The sequence below is a fragment of the Apus apus genome, chromosome 15, assembly GCF_020740795.1.
Source record: "Apus apus isolate bApuApu2 chromosome 15, bApuApu2.pri.cur, whole genome shotgun sequence".
NCBI lineage: Eukaryota > Metazoa > Chordata > Aves > Apodiformes > Apodidae > Apus > Apus apus.
Genome location: NC_067296.1, coordinates 10,043,758 through 10,062,830, shown reverse-complemented (window position 1 = coordinate 10,062,830; position 19,073 = coordinate 10,043,758). Strand labels below are relative to the sequence as shown.

The following is a 19,073-nucleotide window of genomic DNA, read 5'->3' as shown; positions in this document are numbered from 1 at the left end:
CTTATGAGGCCAATGTGCAGCCACCTCTCTGCTCATGTCCCTTAGCACGGCCAGTGCAGAAATGGGCACATTCCTTTGACAAAAATGAGGCATTTGAAGATTCCATCAGCTGAACTTTCTCTTTCAAGTGTTGCCAGTAGATGCACAACATATACATGAGCGTTTAAAAGACTTTTATTTTGAACTCAAGATGTGAATCTATGGTATTAAGGAAAGCAGAACAATCCTTTATTTAGCTGCACCTGCACCTTAATGCCTAATGAGTTTAGTCTGATGGAATCCAGACCTCAGGAAGGATTATAAATTCTCATTTGATTTCATTTACTTCTAAAATACCTTAAACCAGCTGTACCAGTCCAGAATCCAGTCCTTCCTTCAATATCAGTTTTTCAAATGTTGTTGAATCTTTTGCTCTGTTAAGTAACTTTATTTTGTATAACAATACACCAATACTAATAAGGAACAGAAGGAAACTTGAAAAAATTATGTAGTAGAAAATAATTAGCAGCATATAAGCCTGAAAAGCATCAGTTTACGAGCACGACTTTATGAAAACTCCTCATGCTCTGGAAGCAAGATTTTGAAAAAATTGAAACTAAGTTGGTAGCAATATCCTCTCTGGCCTGATGCAAGGCAGGGGAGCCTGGCCTTGCAAACGCTGGGGGAACACGTTGCCCTGGGGTATTAGTGGTACGTTAGCCATTTGTGTCTGTTTTGTATAAACACATCAGAGACATTTGGGCAGTGACCTTCCCAAGATTACTGACTCAGACTGTTTGTTATGAACAGTATCTAATTTATCAAATACATTTGAAGCCTTCTTCGTTTGTCCCTGTGTAGTTACTGGAAAGCAAGAGCACAATGTGATGCTGCTGCATCTCTGCATGATCCAAGCCTTGCATCAAAAAGTTACTGTATCACGATTTGTTTTTTCTTTGCATGTCCTCTGCACACACCTTCCTGCAGATCAAGGTGCCTGTGCTGCAGGCTCCCAGCTTCTTCCCTTGCATAGACGGCAGTGAGGGTATGAGCAGACATCCTCAGAAGATCAAGGGAGCTTGCACGGCTGCTGCCCTCACCCTCCGAGCATGAGCATCCTTTCAGATTACCAGTCACTCGTGGCTGTCTTCCTGTACCTGAGGTTAGCTTAGATCTAGCTAAAAACATTAGGGAAACTTTCTTGTTTTCCCCCTGAAATGACCTTTGGTCAAGCTGAAGAGCTGTTTCACACTTGGAAGCTTTTGAGAATGACCTAGATCTTTTTATTTCAAAACGTGCATTTCATCCCAAATAGCCCATTTTAGGTTTCTCTTGTGCTGCCTTGTATCTTTCCAAGCTGAACACACACTATTTGGGACCAGATGTGTTCAGCCACTCCTCTCCTTCCTTGGGCCTGGGGATGTGATTCCATTTGTTCAATGCTGTGTGTACAAGCAGACAGGGCAGACTGCTGGTTTTTGCATCAGTGATTTTTTGAGAGGCTTCCAGCGTCAGAGCAGGTTGTAGGAAGCACCTTGGGCCCCATTTGTCTGCTGGTTGGACAGAGGGATTATTTTTCTCAATGAACCATATTGTCACTAACATTTCTCCCTCTTCATGCTCTGCAGCCTCCTACCCCTTGAGACACCCATCACTCTGCTTTCTGCTCTAGACCAGTACTACCCTTTTCTGTGTTCTGGCTGCCACCTTGGTCTCCACAGTTCCAATCTTCATCTGTGATTCCTCCCCCTCCTCCCCTGGCTGCCACTATCTCCTTGTCCCTTGCATGCACTGGCAAAATGTGTGACTGGGAGTTCACACCTAACTCTGGCACAGCTTCCCCGTGAAGTTGGCCTCACCAGATACAGCTGTTGGATTTCACAGCACCGCAAAGGTGGCCTTGCTGTCCCCCAGATTACAGAAAGAGAGCAGTGTGATGTAGCAATCATCACTGTTCAAAGAGGGAAAAGAAGAATGTATTCCTGCATCTCCACATACCTCCCACAGCTGCATCCAGAGGACATGGGGATGCATCAGGCAGCCCCTGCTCGCAGGCTGCCTCACTCCACGCTCTGTGTTACAGTGCAGACAAAGAAAAGAAAGCAGCCATAATGATGTGCTTCTGCCTGTCATTTTGCTCCCTGCTCACTTTAACTACGGAGATATTTCTAGAGGAGGGGGCAGAGAAGAGCTAAGATTGCCTTTGATGGACAGGAAGCTTTGGAATGCCTTAGCCTGCCCTGCACAGCCCATGGTCCCTGCAGGGAGCTGCAGGAGGCCCCGGCTCGGAGCTGCTGTCCAGGTGCATCCCCATCTTTCACACACAGTGAGAGAAACAACAGCTCCAGTCTGTCAGGGAGTGCAGTCTGTCCAGGGCAAATAGCAACCTCAGTTAACATCACTCCCAGCTCAAGATGTGACATGGCTGCAATGCTGCCCAGCTGGGAAGACACAGGAAAAGCCATGCTTTGCAGCATCAGCACAGGCCTGTTTGCCTCTCTAGAAAAATGCCACCCCCAAGGTGCTGGGGGCAAATCCACAGGTCAGCACTGTCCTGGACCCTCCTTCCCAGTGAAGGGGTGAAGAGAAATGAGATTTGAGAGGCTGATGAAGGGAGGCCCTGCAGGAGATTTCCTTATATTGGATTCCTGGAAGATGAAGGTAGAAATAGTCTGTCTAAAGAACAACTTAATGAACTCCTGTTTATTTCTTTCCCCTGTCCCCCTCCCCATTTCTTCATTCCCTCACACACCCCAAATCCCACGGCAATCCCAAGTATGTTGCAGCAGCTGCAGATGGATTGCAGCACCGTGCTGCTGCGTTTCATGAGCTAAGGCTGTGAATAAGGTATTCTGAAGAAACACAACTCCTCTTTGCTTATTTAACTTTGCTTTCCCCAGATACACATACAGACACTGCAAACTCAGCATCAGGATTCACACCACGGTCAGTCTGTTTACTATTAGGAGAGTTTCGGGTTCATGGAGCAGTCCCACATGTAAATTTTTCACAATACCTTTCATCTAGTCTGGCTCTGATTCCAGCAGAGAAACCACAGCATAAGCAGGTACTGATCAGGGCACACTTGGAAAAGAAAATGGATTACCTATGCATAACCTGCCCAGATATTTCATGGAAGATCTTTAAGGAGAAATAGTTTTACTGTCCAGCATTGCCTTCAAAGTTCTGCAAAGAAAGCCTGGCAAGAGAATGTCTCCTAAGTGCAGAAGGCAGGACACAGGCTTCTCCCCATCCTTTCCCTCCCAATTATTGTTTCCCCTTTGCCATCTACCATCCTAAGGAATTGTAACTTTAGTCTCCTGGGTGACACATGGGGTGAGAGGATGTGGTGACAGGCAGGATCTTCTCACCACCCCCACATTCCTTGGTGGCTCCACATCGAATTCCCAGAGGAATGTGGGAGCTACACAGACCTGAACATAGGAAGAACACCAGAAAGGGCCCAGGCATTTTGCTAGAAAATACCAATTTCTGCCCTGAGCAGTCCTTGCTAGCTGAAGTTCAACTTAGTCAGGGAAAACTTGCTGCTGCTTCAGAGATAATTAAACCCATCTTCCTTCGACCCGCTGTTTGTACACGCACAATGATACCATTGTTCAGAGTCATGCAACACATATGCTGACATTAAAGTTTTTAATCTTGTAGTACAGTATTCCATTATTTTTTGGACATCTGTACATGATAGAAAGGGTACGTATTAAGGGATTTGTTGACAAAGAAATGGCTAATGCTGATACATGTGTGGACTGAAAGGATCTTTCCAAGTTGTGTTCAGCAGTAGGGAGAGTGCTCCTTCCCAGGCCCAAAGCCTGGCACAGATGTGATATGCACTGTTGCTATTACCACTTTTCAATTTATAACAAGGAGTCAGTGTTTAGAAGAATTTTGGAAGCTCCCTGCTGGGTTTGTGGCTAGGTGGTCTTGCTGGCAACACCACCTTCATGCTGAAAGCTGAAAAAATGAAGTGATGGCTAAAGGAAGAATATTAACTCCAGAGGGCTTTTTTCCCCCCCTCTCAGAGCACAAATGCTTACCCCGGATTGCTTTGCACAGTGAGCACTAAAGAATTTTGAACCCCTCTGTTTCTAACCTCTGGGGTTGGGGATTAGGATTTATGGAGCCTGTTTTTCATCTCATCTGAAATTCACATGTTAGTCCCGCTTTCCACCAGTGGATGAGGCAGGACTTTGCCCTGCCACACACTGAATTTACCATGCAAGAAATAGCTTATCACCTTCACCCCTTTTACCCAGCTGTGAAATGGGTATATGAGCCCCTAGCATCTGAGTGCAGGTTCCCTTCTGTTGAGCACTGCTGTGGCTCAGAGCAGCCCCTTCTGCACAGGACAGATGGGGACAAGACCATCTGGAGAGGGCTTCCGTATAGGAACCCAGATCCCCCCCCCTATGCCTGGGGTGCTTGGGCCCGTGGCTGAAGGACAGACTGTGTTTTCAGCAGTGGCAGGATGGCAGCAGCCCCTGGTGATGGGATGCATTTGTTATATATCTTGCAGACCAAAATTAAGGATGCATTTGTTTTTCCTTAGGTTATTTTAAAAACCTGCCGTAGCTTTTAGATGTGTTGAAGAGCTGCAACTACCCAATGGAAAAAAGCCCTCCAACTGCTGTTCTATAACTTTAAAAAAAAATATTAAAAATCCCATCAAACCCAGGACATTTGCTCTACTCCATTTATAGGACTCCCAATTTAGATTCTTTGATTGTTTCTTCAAATATTTCTTTAACTGCTGCTTTAGCTGCCTAATGACACCATGTAAATCTTGTCACCAAGAGAATGAAGCAAATGAAAACCAATCACACAACTTCACACTCCCAAATTCTTGCCATTATAAATTTACTGCCGCTGCCCCTGTAACTCTTGCTGTCACGCACAATGAGGAGGGAAACGCGCATTAGCAGAGTGTGGCCTGGAATGACATTATTGCAATCTTTATTATACTCCCCCATTTTCCTCAGAAAAATATAAGGACTGACCTTACACTTTGTGCTCAGTCAGGAATCCCGCAGAGCCCAGTAGGCTCTTTCAGCTGCAGAGACCACTGGATCCTTCCCCTAATTGATTTCCTCCTCCTTGAACCTCACTAACATAAGGAGAAAAGGCCTATATTTCATAAGTGACATGGGTTTATCCACCAATTTAGAGACAAAGAAGTGCAATTTATAGAGGGAACATTTAATGCCTGTTAATTAGAATCCCATCAAGAGGTCTGAAATTTGGCATCCTGAAAATTTACAGCACAGTTTCACAATTGCCGCGAGCCCAGAGTCCAAGGGGCGGCCCCTCCCTGTTCCCCGCCCTGCTGGGAGGCCCCTGGTCCTCCTCCTGCTACCCCTGCTCTTGGGGCACCGCTGGGAGCTGGGTGAGGACAGGATCCGCCTGAATACTCATCTGGGAAAGGGAAAATTATTTTCCAGTTGAATCTGTTTCCCAAGGGAGACATGAGAGTGAAGCAGCAGACAGGCGTGGACCTTCCCTTTGGAAGCAGTCATGTGCAGAGGCTAAAACTGCTTGTGGAGCCCAGGCTGAGCTGGTGGTCCCATGCAGCCATTTTCTAGGAATCTCATGTTCTACACTGAAATGATGCAAGAGTTTCTGAAGGTTTAGCTTGGATCTCTCGGAGCAGTGATGGAAGGAATTAAAGGTAATTTTTCTAGAAAATTCAAGGAAGATTTTGTGCTGCCAGATGAATAAGGGGTCACTCAAAGTATAGTTTGCCCTTTCATGGAACCACTCAGGCTAAAATCCACTGGCTCACTGGAGGAGCCAGTCAGCCCTCAGCCTCTGAAGGAACAGAGCTCATTCTCTGCAGCTACCAGCAGCAAAGCAGATAAAAGACTTTCCCACCCACTAAACTCAGTCCCTGGGGCCAAGCAGGCACCAGTAGGCTCTGAAAACCTGACAGACCTTGAAACTGGAGTGTAGCAGATTTTTTTTTGGCATCCAAATCTCTGAGGAGTTTCGCAGGCAAGTGCTGGTGGCTCTGCAGTCAAGTATCCTGTGGCGAGAGGCTGAGGCAAGGGAGTGTTGTCTTTTGGAATCTATTTTCCTTTGACTTATCTTTCAGTCTCAGGAATTCAAGACCTTTAATCTATTCAAGATTAAAGTCCTTTACAAATCCCTTCTGGCCTTTTTTTGGGAGTAAAGAAGTCACAGACACCCAGCTTGCACATTCCTGTTGGGGCTTTTCTTTCATTGTAAATTGGAAACAAGTAGCATTCTAATTGTTGTGAGCACTACAATAAATGAGACAACTACTCCTAAAGTGCCTTATAAAAACAATTAACATGTTATCAGGTCAAAGTGCTAACAGGAAAAAATTAAGTTTTTACTTGTTTAAATATTCAAAATATATTCCAAGAGCATCACCCAGACGTGCCAGAGAGGAGGAGTATGGAATTACCAAAGCTTTCCCAGTTTGGCAGCCTGAGCACAGAATTTATTTGTATGGTGTTCACTTTGCTCATGAAAAAAAGATTTTTTACATTGTCAGAAAACAAGAGAGCAAAAATATTTAGGTAGGTAGATTGGCAACAGTAACACCTCCCATGAAATCCAGTGAAATTAGTGGGAATATTTCTGTTGACTTCCCTTGGGTCTGGATTAGCTCTTTAACACCTCTGTAATAATTATTTTTTAACACAGACATTCTTGGAAAATGATTGCTGTGATTCACTGGTTCTTTGCTTGACACATGGAGTTAGTGATTGACATTGTGCTGCTGTGCCCAGCACTAAGGCAGGAACAGAAAGGTTTCTTTGGTGTGTGTGGAGAGAAATAACATCTACTGCAAACCAGGGCTCAACATCATCTCTTCTGTCATGCCTTGCCTGCCATCAATCCCTATTACAAAACCAGAGGTCCAGCAGTGTTTACAGAATTAGCTCAGGTTGGCTTTTCACTTACCAGTAGTGATTTACAAAGTGGCTGAAAATAGTTGGGGCTTTTATTTCTAGTCTCAACAGATTTTGTTGTGAAAATGATGAGAAAATGACCAAATATAGGATCTGCTCAAGTTTCTCAGCTTTACACTGATGTGACCTTTGCTTTCCAAGTTTGGGTACCCTGGGGTGTTAAACCAGCATCTCTAGACTTTATGTCCAACATTACTTTTTTTAGTACTGATTTCAATGGTATTGCTACAAGTTCTAGCTGTAACTGCACTTTTTCATCTCTGCATCTTAATGTTTCCAAGTTTTGTATCTGAAGAGTACACTTTAGGACATGTCAAAACAAGTACCAAATATGTGTTGACATTTTATCTCCATCTTTCCCATATTTTTTGATCTGATACCTGGCTACTTCACACCTGAGCACATGTATCCATCCTGTTTTCTTTTAACTATCCCTGCTGTTGCACAACTGTGCCATCCTGCCTCCTCTTGCATCACCACAATGCCAAAACAGTTGGTTGGGAGAGACAAAAGGCTTCAGAGAGATCAGAGCCCTATCTGCATCAGATAGAGAGTGCAGTCTGTGCAGCATTCAGATTGTGGACAGATAGTCAAAGCCAGACTTTCAAAGATGCTGAGCTTCCTTGCATATTTGCAACAGAGGTGTGGCAAATTTACTGATAAGCACTAATCTAAGGTATGTGCTTGTTTTGTTTAGATCACCTTAATGATCCTGCACACTTTTTGGTGCCTTGCTCATTTTCTCATTAATCTGTTGTTTCCCTCCATGCTACAGCTCTTAGGTCCCATTGTCTGGACCCTTCCTTGCCCAAAGGACTACCCAAAGGTAGCAGTGTCAGATGATCCCCACCTACCATAGCTACAATTAACTGCCACACTCACCATACCCAAGAGTTATTTTGCACCAGCAGATCTTGAGCCATTTTTTAGATTAGGTCATAATATGTCTACAGTGGTTGTGCCTCCAAAGTGTGCTTCCACCTTAGAAATGAGGAGAGGTGCACATTTACACATGCATCACCTGTGAGTGACTTTGGGTTGTTTCTTTATAAGAGGAAATCCACTGCTCTCCCACAGCTAAGGCACAGTCTGTTAAATACCAGAATTATTTTTCAGGGGTGCTCTTGCTTTTCATATTTTACAACCTTTGATTGCACATCCAGAGTTTTGGCTTCTTCTCCAAGATTTTGCCTTGCCAAGGGATTTGCACTGTGGCAGTTGCTGAGTTGGAATTTCCAATGTTTGAAATTACAAACTGGGCTAAAACCATTCACCAAAAGCCTTTGGGTAGCAGCGATTTGTAAGAACTATGAACCTGAACATGAGTTCAAGTTCTTCGGGCAGGAGGGCTGTTAAGCATACTCAGCAAATGTTCATATTGCTTGATGACTTTTAAGGGAGCATTTAACTCATATGGCTGTCAAAAAGCTGAGATTAAGTCCTTCAAGAATGACCAAAAGGTGCTCACTGTGATTTGTTGTGTCAGTAGGGATCACAGATTTATAGATCTAATAGAGAAACTATAGTCATGCAAAAAGCTGAAGCAATTCTCTCGACTGTTTCGGCGCACACTTCGGCGCACTCTTCCCCCCCTCCTTTTTATTTTTTTTAAAAAAGAACAAAAACCAAACCAACAGCCCTTTTGCTCAAGCTTCTCAGGTAATTAATCGGAAACAACCCAGGTGCAGTGTTGTCAAAGGTCTGACTAATACCCATCAAGCCCAGGAAACTCAGACTTCTTAAGCACTCCCCTGCTCACCATGTGCTGTTGTGCTTCGGGTATTACCGGGCTCTGCAAGAAGTGCAGGATCATATATATATATATATATATTTACACTGTACCATGTGTTCCCAAATACCAATGCACAGCAGCAGGAATTAAGGATAAGATTTCAGCCTTCACAATGAAGAGTCTTGCTTTTATGAGTTCAAGTCAGACCCTTAACGTTATTTTAACATAGATTTTGGTGTTTAATTATGTAATAAGATTTACTGCAGTCATCTAACAGATGTTGATTCAGGGTCAGTGTTTCTCATAAATTAGTTCAGAAAGGATTAGTTACTTCTGGGTCAGCAGATAGGTCCAGAGTGCAAAGAAAAAGGGGAAAAACAATAAACACTGAGTTGAAGGGTTTCTTGGGATTCTTTCTTCAGTTACATATCCACATATTTTCATGATCTTAATGACTATAGCCACAGGAATGTTTGCTTTAACACTAAAGATGGCTCAGCCCAAAACCCTATATCCAAACATCTGCAAAGCATGGGAAAGTTCAAACTTCAGGGCTCTTTATTTTCTGACCCTGGCCATTAATTTTTCATACTAACATGACACATTTTTTCTAGGGCTCTGCAGTGGGAATCACTGTGAACTCTAACAGCACCTGAAAATAGTTTCATCTTCATATGATTATTGTCAGACATTGTGCATGAAGTGCAGCTAAAGACTGGTGTTGGCCAGTGTAGTTGTCATCACGTATGTACACTGAAAAGCTGCACCCACTTTCCTTTGAAAATTCAGCCTTCCCATATCTTTGGAAGCAAATCATATTGGTGCATCCTACTGCTAGACCCCTCTGTAACACAACCTGCTGGTGATGTAATCCATAATATAGCTAAAACCACACAACATTATATTCATTCTTCTATAGTTGTGGTTAAAGGAGATACTCCATATTCATTTTTTTTTCTCCCCTCCATATTTTAGGCAGATACAAATTCCATTGAGACTGAAATCATGCTCTTTACATCTTATTCTGCTGAGCATACTCTGGTGGGAAGGGATTGAGGCACATTGAATAGTGTTACTAGCACTTATAGGGTAGTATTAGCCTGCTAAATTTTTTACAAACACTGGTGAATATTCACAATATGCCCCCACTTTAGATTATGAGAGACTGAGTGACCTTTCTGAGGCTACATGAAATGTTGTAGTTAGAGGTGCAACTATAACTTTGTTCATTCAGTCCACGCTAAGTCTGCCCAACCTATAGAACCATTTGTTGAACTTAAAAACCTTTGTCTTGGAAAGTTTAGGGGTTACATACCTAAATAACTCCTCTAAGATGGATCCCAGCTACTAGGAAGAGCTCTAAAGTATTTCCCTGACCAGTAATCACACAGTGGCAAACTGCGAGCCCTGGACTCCTTGCAGCAATAATGTGTGAGAGAAGGAAGAGCTGTGGCCAACTGCTGAACCTCGGCCAGCCAAGCTGCTCTGAACCTGCTCCATGTGAGTGCTCGGACACAGCCAGTTCCCAGAGGCTCCCCACACTCCAGCCCTGCAGCAGGGGAGGCCCTCACGGGTGCCCATGTACAGTTGTGCTGTGCAGGGCTGGAAATTTAATTAGCACTTTCCAGACTCAGGCTTGAAACTCCCCTTTTTCAGGAGTAATTCCATTTAAGTCAATGGATTTACACAATGGATTTACTGCTGCCAGAAGAGAATCAGGCCTGTAGAAAGACACACATTCTTTGCCAAGAAAATCTCAGAGCTAACTACTTGAATTGTGCAGTCAAGCTGCAGGGAGGTCAAGTGGACAGACGACAGGACTGGGACATACAGGAAGTCCCTGGTTCAAACCTCAGCTCGTAAAATGACATGTGGTGTGACCTTGGGCAAGTCAGTTCATCCTTTATACCTCCATTTCCCCCGTTCCCTTTGTCTGACTTGTCTATTTAATTTGGAATTTGTTCCAAGAGGGGCACTGACACCTCCCCCTTGCTGGAGTACATCCTCAAAATCTTTGTTTCCTCACAGCCCTGACCCCTCAATGTCCACAAGCAGTGTTACACCAGACCATGAGAAGACAGGCAGACCTGTCACTTGGTGTGATAAGAAACCATCCTCATGCTGTCTTGGGAGGACTCTGACACTTCTTGCTGTTTCACAGTCAGATTTGGGAGGTGGAAGGAGGCCCTCACTTTGAACAGTTGCTTCACAGCCCTGATCACAAAAGATGCTTTAAAATGAAAGCTTTGACCCTTAGGAGTGGGGCTGTGAGTTTGTGAGGAATTCAGCTGGCACAGAATGTGGGTCACCAGCATGAAAAGCCTCAAGGACTGGAATTCGTATATATATGTATCCGGGTATGTGTGTGTAATTTTCAGAAGCAGTCAGGCCAAGAACCAGCACTCCTGAAAAGCCCCATCTGTTTCTTTCAGCTCCTTCCCACAGCAGCTTGGTCGTTATCGGTGGCAAATGTCCAGAGTCACTTGTCAAGCACAAAGCTGCCAAAAATCATTAAAACACAACAGTCACCCACACCCTGTACCAGCCAGCTGTACAACTGTTTCAAAGAGAGTCTGATAAACACATATATGCTCATAATAGCCCAGATAGAGTCCTGTATTTCCTACGTGCTTTAATGAACAGAACAACAGCACAAGATGCTGCAATCAGATATTCTTGCCCTTTTCTGTTGTGGCAACTCGCAAGCTTGTTTGATGGCGAGGGGAAGGGGAACAAAGCAGGTGGCTAATGGGCTGTTTTTCTGTTTCAGTGGAGCATGACAGAGAGTTTCACCATCAGCGCTGCCACTACCGAGAGTTCAGGTTTGATCTCTCCAGAATCCCAGAGGGGGAAGCGGTGACGGCCGCCGAGTTCAGGATATATAAGGATTACATCCACGAACGCTTCGATAACGAAACGTTCCAGATTAGTGTCTACCAGGTACTCCAGGAGCACCCGGGAAGGTGAGTGGCCCGCAGGCAAATCCTGAGGAAAGCACAAGCACAGTATGTTCCTTCAAAAAGTTATGCCCAATAGAAATAAATACACCAGCAAACGCCTCCAAAGAGCTGGGCATTGGCATCAGGGCTGTGCGGTGACATCTCAGTCCATGTGGATGCAGTGGGCATGGAGCAGCCACTGAGGGCATGGGAGGTGGGCCTCCATGTGCTCCATGGAGCACCCCCAGAGCTCTTGCTCTTTTCCCTGGGAGCAGCCAGTAGCTGAGGAGCAGACAAGCCTGGCTCTGTGCTGGTGCAGAAGATCATAAACCCACAGTATTTCAACATTTCTGGAAAACCTACCCTCTTCCTCCTGCTGCTTATAGGTCCTGAGGTGGCAAACCCACATCCGACTGCTTCCTTTCTAATTGTAGCTTAATTACTAGCCTTTATTACTGAAGGCATTCAAGATCCCTAATTAACAAAGACAGATTACACCATGCTTTTTATATTGACTGATTGTTTTGTGTGTGCAAAACTACAAGATGAGCTATTAAATCCATTCCAAGCAATTATTAATGTATGCCAAGCTCCCTGACAAACCCTCCAGGGAACTTGAATAAGAACATATGTTCAATTTTTCTCATCTGTTTTTAGTTCCAATTAATCAGCAATCCCAAATCATTTATCAAAGGCACTTAGTCTCATTTGCACATACTTCTGGTACGTACAAATCCCACCAAAAGTGAGATGGCATTTATTTACATGAAAAGTATTTATGGTCACATGCTAGTCAGAAGTTATTCTCTAGGACTGCTAAATATGAGGTAATCATACTACAGCCATAATTTAGATTTATGAAAAGAGAAACAAGAGGGATTTTAAAACAGGGCTTTATATTTTTATAAGAGCTAACAAAAATGCAGAAAAAATGTTTCTCATTTTTTGATCCATTAGAGTATGACAGGAAAACTTATCAGTGTTTTTAAATTGTGAGAATTTCTACTGGCTTTGCTGTATGGTAAAAATATTTAACTAGTGGTGTGTTTTCTTCCACATTCCAATTTTATGGGTCAAAACTCACAGTTTTCTTGGCATTTCTAATGTACACAACTGTGTATAGAGTTTGGTGACTATGCTGATGTTAATTCACCTTTACCAAACAACGATAAATCATACATTTTAACCAGGCTTTCTTAAAGCATAAGACAATGAGCCACAAATGGGTGTAGGACCTGTTAGATGTCCTGCTTACTACAAGCATTTAAGTTTATTCCATCTTAGGCCCTTCCAGAGGCAGAAGCCTCCCTTTGCTGTATTTCTCAAGTAGCTTACATGGTACCAGCCTGCAGGGTTGACTTTTCACTCTTGGGAAGAGCAGAAACAAGATATGTGTTGGCAGATGCAGAGGCCCTCACCAGCATGTCAGGGCATTAGGGGATTGCCAGAAACCTGTTCTTGGAGTAAATATCCTTCCTCATCAGATGTCAGGGAAGTTCTCATTCAGATCCTACTTAAGAAGGTAGGTGCCCACTAGGAAACTGACTGACAGAGTTAGGATGGCATTTATGACCTTAATTTTAAGAGTATCCATCCACAGGTTTGGCAAAACTCTGTTTGGAGAAGGCTGCAAAGTACCTGCTGGGGATAGTTATGGGTACACGACTGCCTGGAGCATCAAGTGCTTCTGCAAACTGTATCCTTCATAAATTCTTATTCCTAAAGGAAAAAAAAAATGTATGCAAAGGGCAGGCATATACATGAGCCATTGACTGGAAGAGGTGAAAAGCCTTGCTGCTTTTACAGATGTTCCAGCTACAAGATTAGATGCAATTTCACTGCGTCATATTCACCCCAGGAACACTTCCTTTAATGAGCGTTCATGCATGGTCACCATTTGCATACATTTTGGCACAGGCAATGGTGCGTTTTGAACAGTTTGTCCTGAAAAAAATATTCCTGTTGGTTTGGATTGACCAAAGGTAAAAATATTGTCCCTAACATTTGTAAAAATATTTGCTCTTTTTCTGCATTTTTCCACTGACATTTTCCAACCAGCTCTGTCACAGACCAGTCATCCAAGTCAGTGTGTCATTGGGCAAGTGGAGAAAGAAAACAAACTCTCTCCACTGTTGATCAAAAAACACCCATTCGCTTTGATGCTTCCTTGGCTGTTTGTCTCATCCCTGAGCAGGCTGGAAAGTCAGATCCATCTGACGTTGTTAGCAACAAGAGCAAAACAAAGCCAAACCCTCCCCCCACGCAGGCAAGAAAACCTTTCCTCGCCTTTGTAGCTTCCTCTCCCTCAAGCATGGCAGGTACAACAAAAACCCAAATGGTTTTCTGTCTCCCTGTGCTCTCATAATGATCCAGCAGCACAGGGATCTCCCAGGACATTGCTGGAGTTACCTTTGGGGATCTGAAACACCAGGTATTCTGCAGGCCTGTGCCCCCCTGCAACCAGCACCTCAGCTCAAGCGCAGCAAGACACAGGAGCTGGGTGCTGGGGTCCCTGGTGGCAGCACCACCTCTCTGGCACAGCACAGCCACACACAGCAGGGATCAGGACAGCTTCTAGGGCCCCCAAACCAGCACAGGATGCAGCTGGAAAGCCCAAGCTGAGACTGACTGGAGAATTTTTTTCCTTGGAGTGTGAAGAGGAGATCATTGGATATGCTGGAGGCCTGACTTTCAGCTGAACCTCAGATGAGCCTCCAGTTTGGAGGGTGTGATGGTCTGTCCTCAGTTCAAATAAGCCATAAGTACCAGCAGTTCAACAATTAATGACTTGCTTTACAAGTTCAGACCGGTTGTCAGGTACCTAACCAGCAACATCTCTTGTCTGCAATTTATTGTCAGGGAAAAAGGCATAGGTCTTTCCAGACAAACAGCTGCAACCACAGCAGACTATTTCTGAAATCCTGCTCCTCAACAGTGCCAAGACTTGGACATGGGATGGGAGCTCTCCTCCCTCTGCCTGCTTAGCAGTGGGCAGATAGACACCCAACATCTGTGGCAGTAAAAATGAGAGCCCAGCCCCATCCTCTGTAGCAGGCAGGATGCTGCTCTGGACTTCAAATAATAGGAATTATATCTCTGTCAAACTGAAGGCAATATTACAGGTATTTATGGGAAGCCAGTCGAAATGATCAAATATTCTTTCTGGCCTTTCCAAATGTGTGAATTCATTGCAAGGCAAGCTTTCCAAGCTGGCAACATCTCCTTTATGTAAAGGCATGTACAGCATTCTTTAGGCACAAAGCATCAGGTTATTCACTTTGAGCAAACAAGTACATTCATGAACAAAAATGTTCCTGATATCATAAACACTGAGAAAACAGTTGCTGTTTTGACTAATATGTCTCAAAGCTTTCATGTGCATAACTAGAAGTCCAGTGACTCATGACCAATTTCTGTTTTGTCTTGATGGTTCACTCACCCCAAAGCCTGGGAAAGAATTTTATAAATCCAGTGACTGGCTTGAGAGGGGTGCTGAGCAGCAGGACATCAAGACCCTGTTTGTGGTCACAAACCCTGTTAATGGGAACTAAAGGTTGCCATGAGGGATCTGGGTACTGCTCAAGTCTCTGTCTCCTTCCTGGGTGCTGCAGGAAAGCAAAGCAGATTCCAGTGCTAGGGAGCACACATCCCAGGGCACAAGGTTTGCTACAAGGTGTTGAAGGTCATTTATCTCAGGCACCTAAGCAGGAAATGTCAAAATAAGGCTTATGGATATGAACCTGAGACGAATGAACTCTGATACTTGTACAGTGGAATCATGAATAGTTTGTGAACTACATTGAAAAAGAAATATCCATTACCCTCAGACTCTGCTGTTGTTGTGAGCAATGGCCAAAGCAAGAATTTCAAAGGGAGTTAAGTGCTGAAGGGACACACAATTGCATAGTGGGATTTCTAGCAGCAGCTAGGGAGGTTGGACACCTAACTCCTGGTGCACTTGATATGAACTTGTGTAGTTTCAAAAAGTACCCATGCAGTTCTGGGGCAAATTATCAGTCTGGGCATCATCCTCAATTTATTAACCTGAAGCTGCAGAAAAAATGCAGACTGTGTAGCTCCCCTCAACAACAGAGGTCAATCCTGCCCATCTGTCTGCACCTTCAGAAGCTAAAATACCTCATCCCAGAGTTACATCTCCAATTTCATTGGACACAGCACTTGCACTGTGGAGAAAATCCCAACCCCTTTGAAGTTGATGGGAGTTTTGTTGCTGGAGAGAATAAAGCCAGGTACTTGACCAGCCCTTGGTAATTGAAATGTAGTTGCTATGTGTTCACTTTGTGGCCATTATGGATTTTACAGGCTTCAAAGGCTGAATGATTTGAATGCTCATGTTACCAGCCCTACAGAAAAATAAGATCTTGCACCACGCATTCCTGGGTTTGACTTGCAGCTGGAACACTTTAGTTTGTGCTTCAAACTACACCACTTCTGCATCCAGATCAAACTTGAGCCCCTCTCCAGACCCCTTTCCTCCCTTCATTGGAGTCTGTTTCCATGTTGTGGGTTGAAACATGAAATTCTAGCCAAAGAAACACTTAGGCCCCCCCAATCCGCGACACAGATGTGCCTTCTTTTTGGAGCTTTTTCAAGTACCAGTGTGATTGTTCTAGGGGTGGTGCAGCAAAGAAGGGTACAGTTTGTTTTAATGTTCTGCCCAAGCAACATGACAGTATCTGCAAGTACCAACAGCATCTAGGAAGGTACTGACAATAGGTTTGATTTTTTTGGTGACTTATCTGCAAGTTGATAACTGTATTTATCCTGATAAGCTCTTGGGCACAGTCGGAAGGGAACTTTAGAATGGAAACCCTGTAGCTCTCCAGAAACAAGGCTGCATCCAGTTCACTCTTTCAGACCATTCCTAAAAGCAACTCCAGCCTGCAAAACCTCTGACAAACCCTGAACTCACTTAACAAGGCACTTGGACTCTCCACAGACACTTGGGTAGCTGCAGGAGGCATTCTGCATACCCCAGAGGATTCTTGCTCAGCCAAGTGATGCACTAATGAACAGCAATTCAATGCTGAACAGGAACAGCTGGATATAAAGCGTCAGAGATGTATATAACCTCATTTCTCTCAGCACTGCTTTTACAAGAGGTTTTGCATTTTCAGACCAGTCCTTGAGACCAGTTTTCAGACCAGTCCTTGGAAACCACCTCCAGCAACCTGTACTCCCTGCTGTGGCCACCTCTTCACCCAGAGGAGATCCCAGGCCATGTTTGGCTGGTGGATCCATGGGGAGGCAGGTTTTCATCAGAGGGGAGGGAGAGGGAAGATTAAGCAGGGGAACCTGGGCATGCAGGGAAAGGAAGGTGTGGGAGGAGGGCTGCATCAGGTCTGTGTGCAGAGGGTGTTGCAAACATGCCAGGGAGAGGCCCAGGGAGATCCTGGGGCCCTCTCAAAGTAGGAAAGTCTGAAAAATATTTTCCTAAGCTTGTCTTTGGACAGCTGCAGCTGACTTTAAGCAATGACACCAAGCAGACTGGAAGCTGGATACTACAGTTTTTTAATCCAAACAGATGTCTTCTAACCCCAGATCTCTTCTCACCCTCCCAGGATGCTCTTTCTGCCTTCTCCTCCCTCCACCTGCTCAAACCTAGATGGCAATTGCCCCTGTCCTCCCTTGCCAGCTCTGTCCTTGGGTGGCCTGTTGGTAAACTTGCCGTCTTGCACCATGCCTGTGACCCAGACAGCCTCTCTAGGGTCAGAACACCAGTCCAGAGGACAGGGTTATGCTATGGGTTTAGTGGCTGTGGTTCACATGTCAGGTCAATGGGTCATTTAATGTATCTGTGCCTCACTTGTTTCCCAGTTTAAAACGGAAGTGGGAGTGTTGACCTAGATTTGTGAAGCTATTTGAAGTCAGTTGCAGAGTGTCACAGTGTGGTTGTTATTTAAAACACTCTTAGATCTGTAATTCCTCAAACTAGCAGGTAGTGATTAGGGCAGGGCAGCTTATAGACCTTACAGCATTATAGTTTATAAATGCAGAGTTTCATCTCCTGTTTCCTTTGCTATTGCAGAACTGGCAACTCTCATATTTTCACTGAGTCTCTCTTCTTAGTCCATGTTTTTTCTCATGTCCCAACTCATCAAGACAGGTGACTAGGAGAGTTGTTGCACTTCTGATTCTTGAATACATTGCTAGTGTTTATGGCTACAAACAAAATTGCATCCTACAGGCTAAAAAAATACCCCAGCAAAAGTCAAAGAACACCTACGTTACTATTTTCATGGAGCTGAAGATTGTTAATAATTTTTCTTATCTTAGATTTACTGCATGGCAACACAGTAAATCTCTTCTTCCTCACTGTCTCCTTTCAGGATACTCTTGCTTGCCTTTTCCATATTTTGTCTCCTCTGATTTCTTCACTCACCCCCACAAACCTCACTTCCTCCAGTCCTCCTCTCCTCCACTAATCCCCTGTTATTGCCTTTCTTATCCCACTCATACCACCCACCCTCCACACCCCTGGTCACACACAGCCCTCTGGCAGCTCCAGCCCTTCCACCTCCAGCATTCCAGCTGCTTTCCAGACACGATCTCACATGCATCCTCCTAAACCACCCTCACTTTGCAATACTTGTTCTTCACCCTCGATTACAGAACACACCAAGTTTGCTAAGGAAATTTCACAGACTGCACAGCAGTGATATGACATGTTGACAAATTTTTGGGAGTGTTTTGAACAGGAGGTGCCTCTCCTTTCTGGTATCCAGCACCAGACACTACCAAAGCAATCAGTAGAGAAGTGCCAACCTCCTGTCCTCATCTTAGGCTCCATCAACAGCCTGATGCTTGAGAAAACTGAGCTGAGAGCCCTGAGCTTTGTCGTTGCTAAAAGCTTTGACACTCCCGCTGATGTAAGTACTTTGAACGCTGAGCCGTTTTGATGTGGTCTCAACAAAACATACTTGTGGTCTGGATCCAGACTTCATAATTTCTGTAACTCTAATCTAGACATTAACATTTCCATGTCCCAGCTTAATTTTCTGTAAAAGGAGGATCATGTGCTTCTTCCTCTCACTTGGTCTGGTAGGAAGTTCAGTAAAGTTTCTCATATGCTCTGAAGTTCTCAAATGAAGGGATTGAATTGCAGGGCCAAGGAACCAAACTGCTTTCTGCCTCCTGGTTGCAGGGCTATTCTCATTGCTCCAAGAATGCTCTAAATATGCATACAGTTGGTAAAGTACCAGAGGGTGAGATGTGCATTAGAAACCTTTTCTCTTTGTGCTTACATCTTTACCTCAAGCCTAACACCCAAACCAGCTACGTCAGACTTCACTAGGTCTCTCTCATATGACAATTCATTACATTGGAGCACTCAGAGCAAATTTCAATTAAATCTAAGAATAACATTTCTTTGCCATATTTATTGTGTCTTGCCCAACAATGATGTCTAAAGGGCTTGCTGTCTATTAGCTAGTGATTTAACACTTTGCC

At 44.2% G+C, this 19,073-nt stretch overlaps 1 protein-coding gene across 1 annotated transcript in view; it reads left to right on the top strand.

The window, feature by feature from the left end:
• Positions 1 to 19,073, top strand: part of BMP7 (bone morphogenetic protein 7) — a 43,948-nt gene that overhangs the window by 13,026 nt on the left and 11,849 nt on the right. Inside the window, exon 2 of the mRNA XM_051633318.1 lies at positions 11,435 to 11,627. Within this exon, the coding sequence (XP_051489278.1) occupies positions 11,435 to 11,627 (193 nt within the window). The remainder of the gene's footprint in view (positions 1 to 11,434; positions 11,628 to 19,073) is intronic.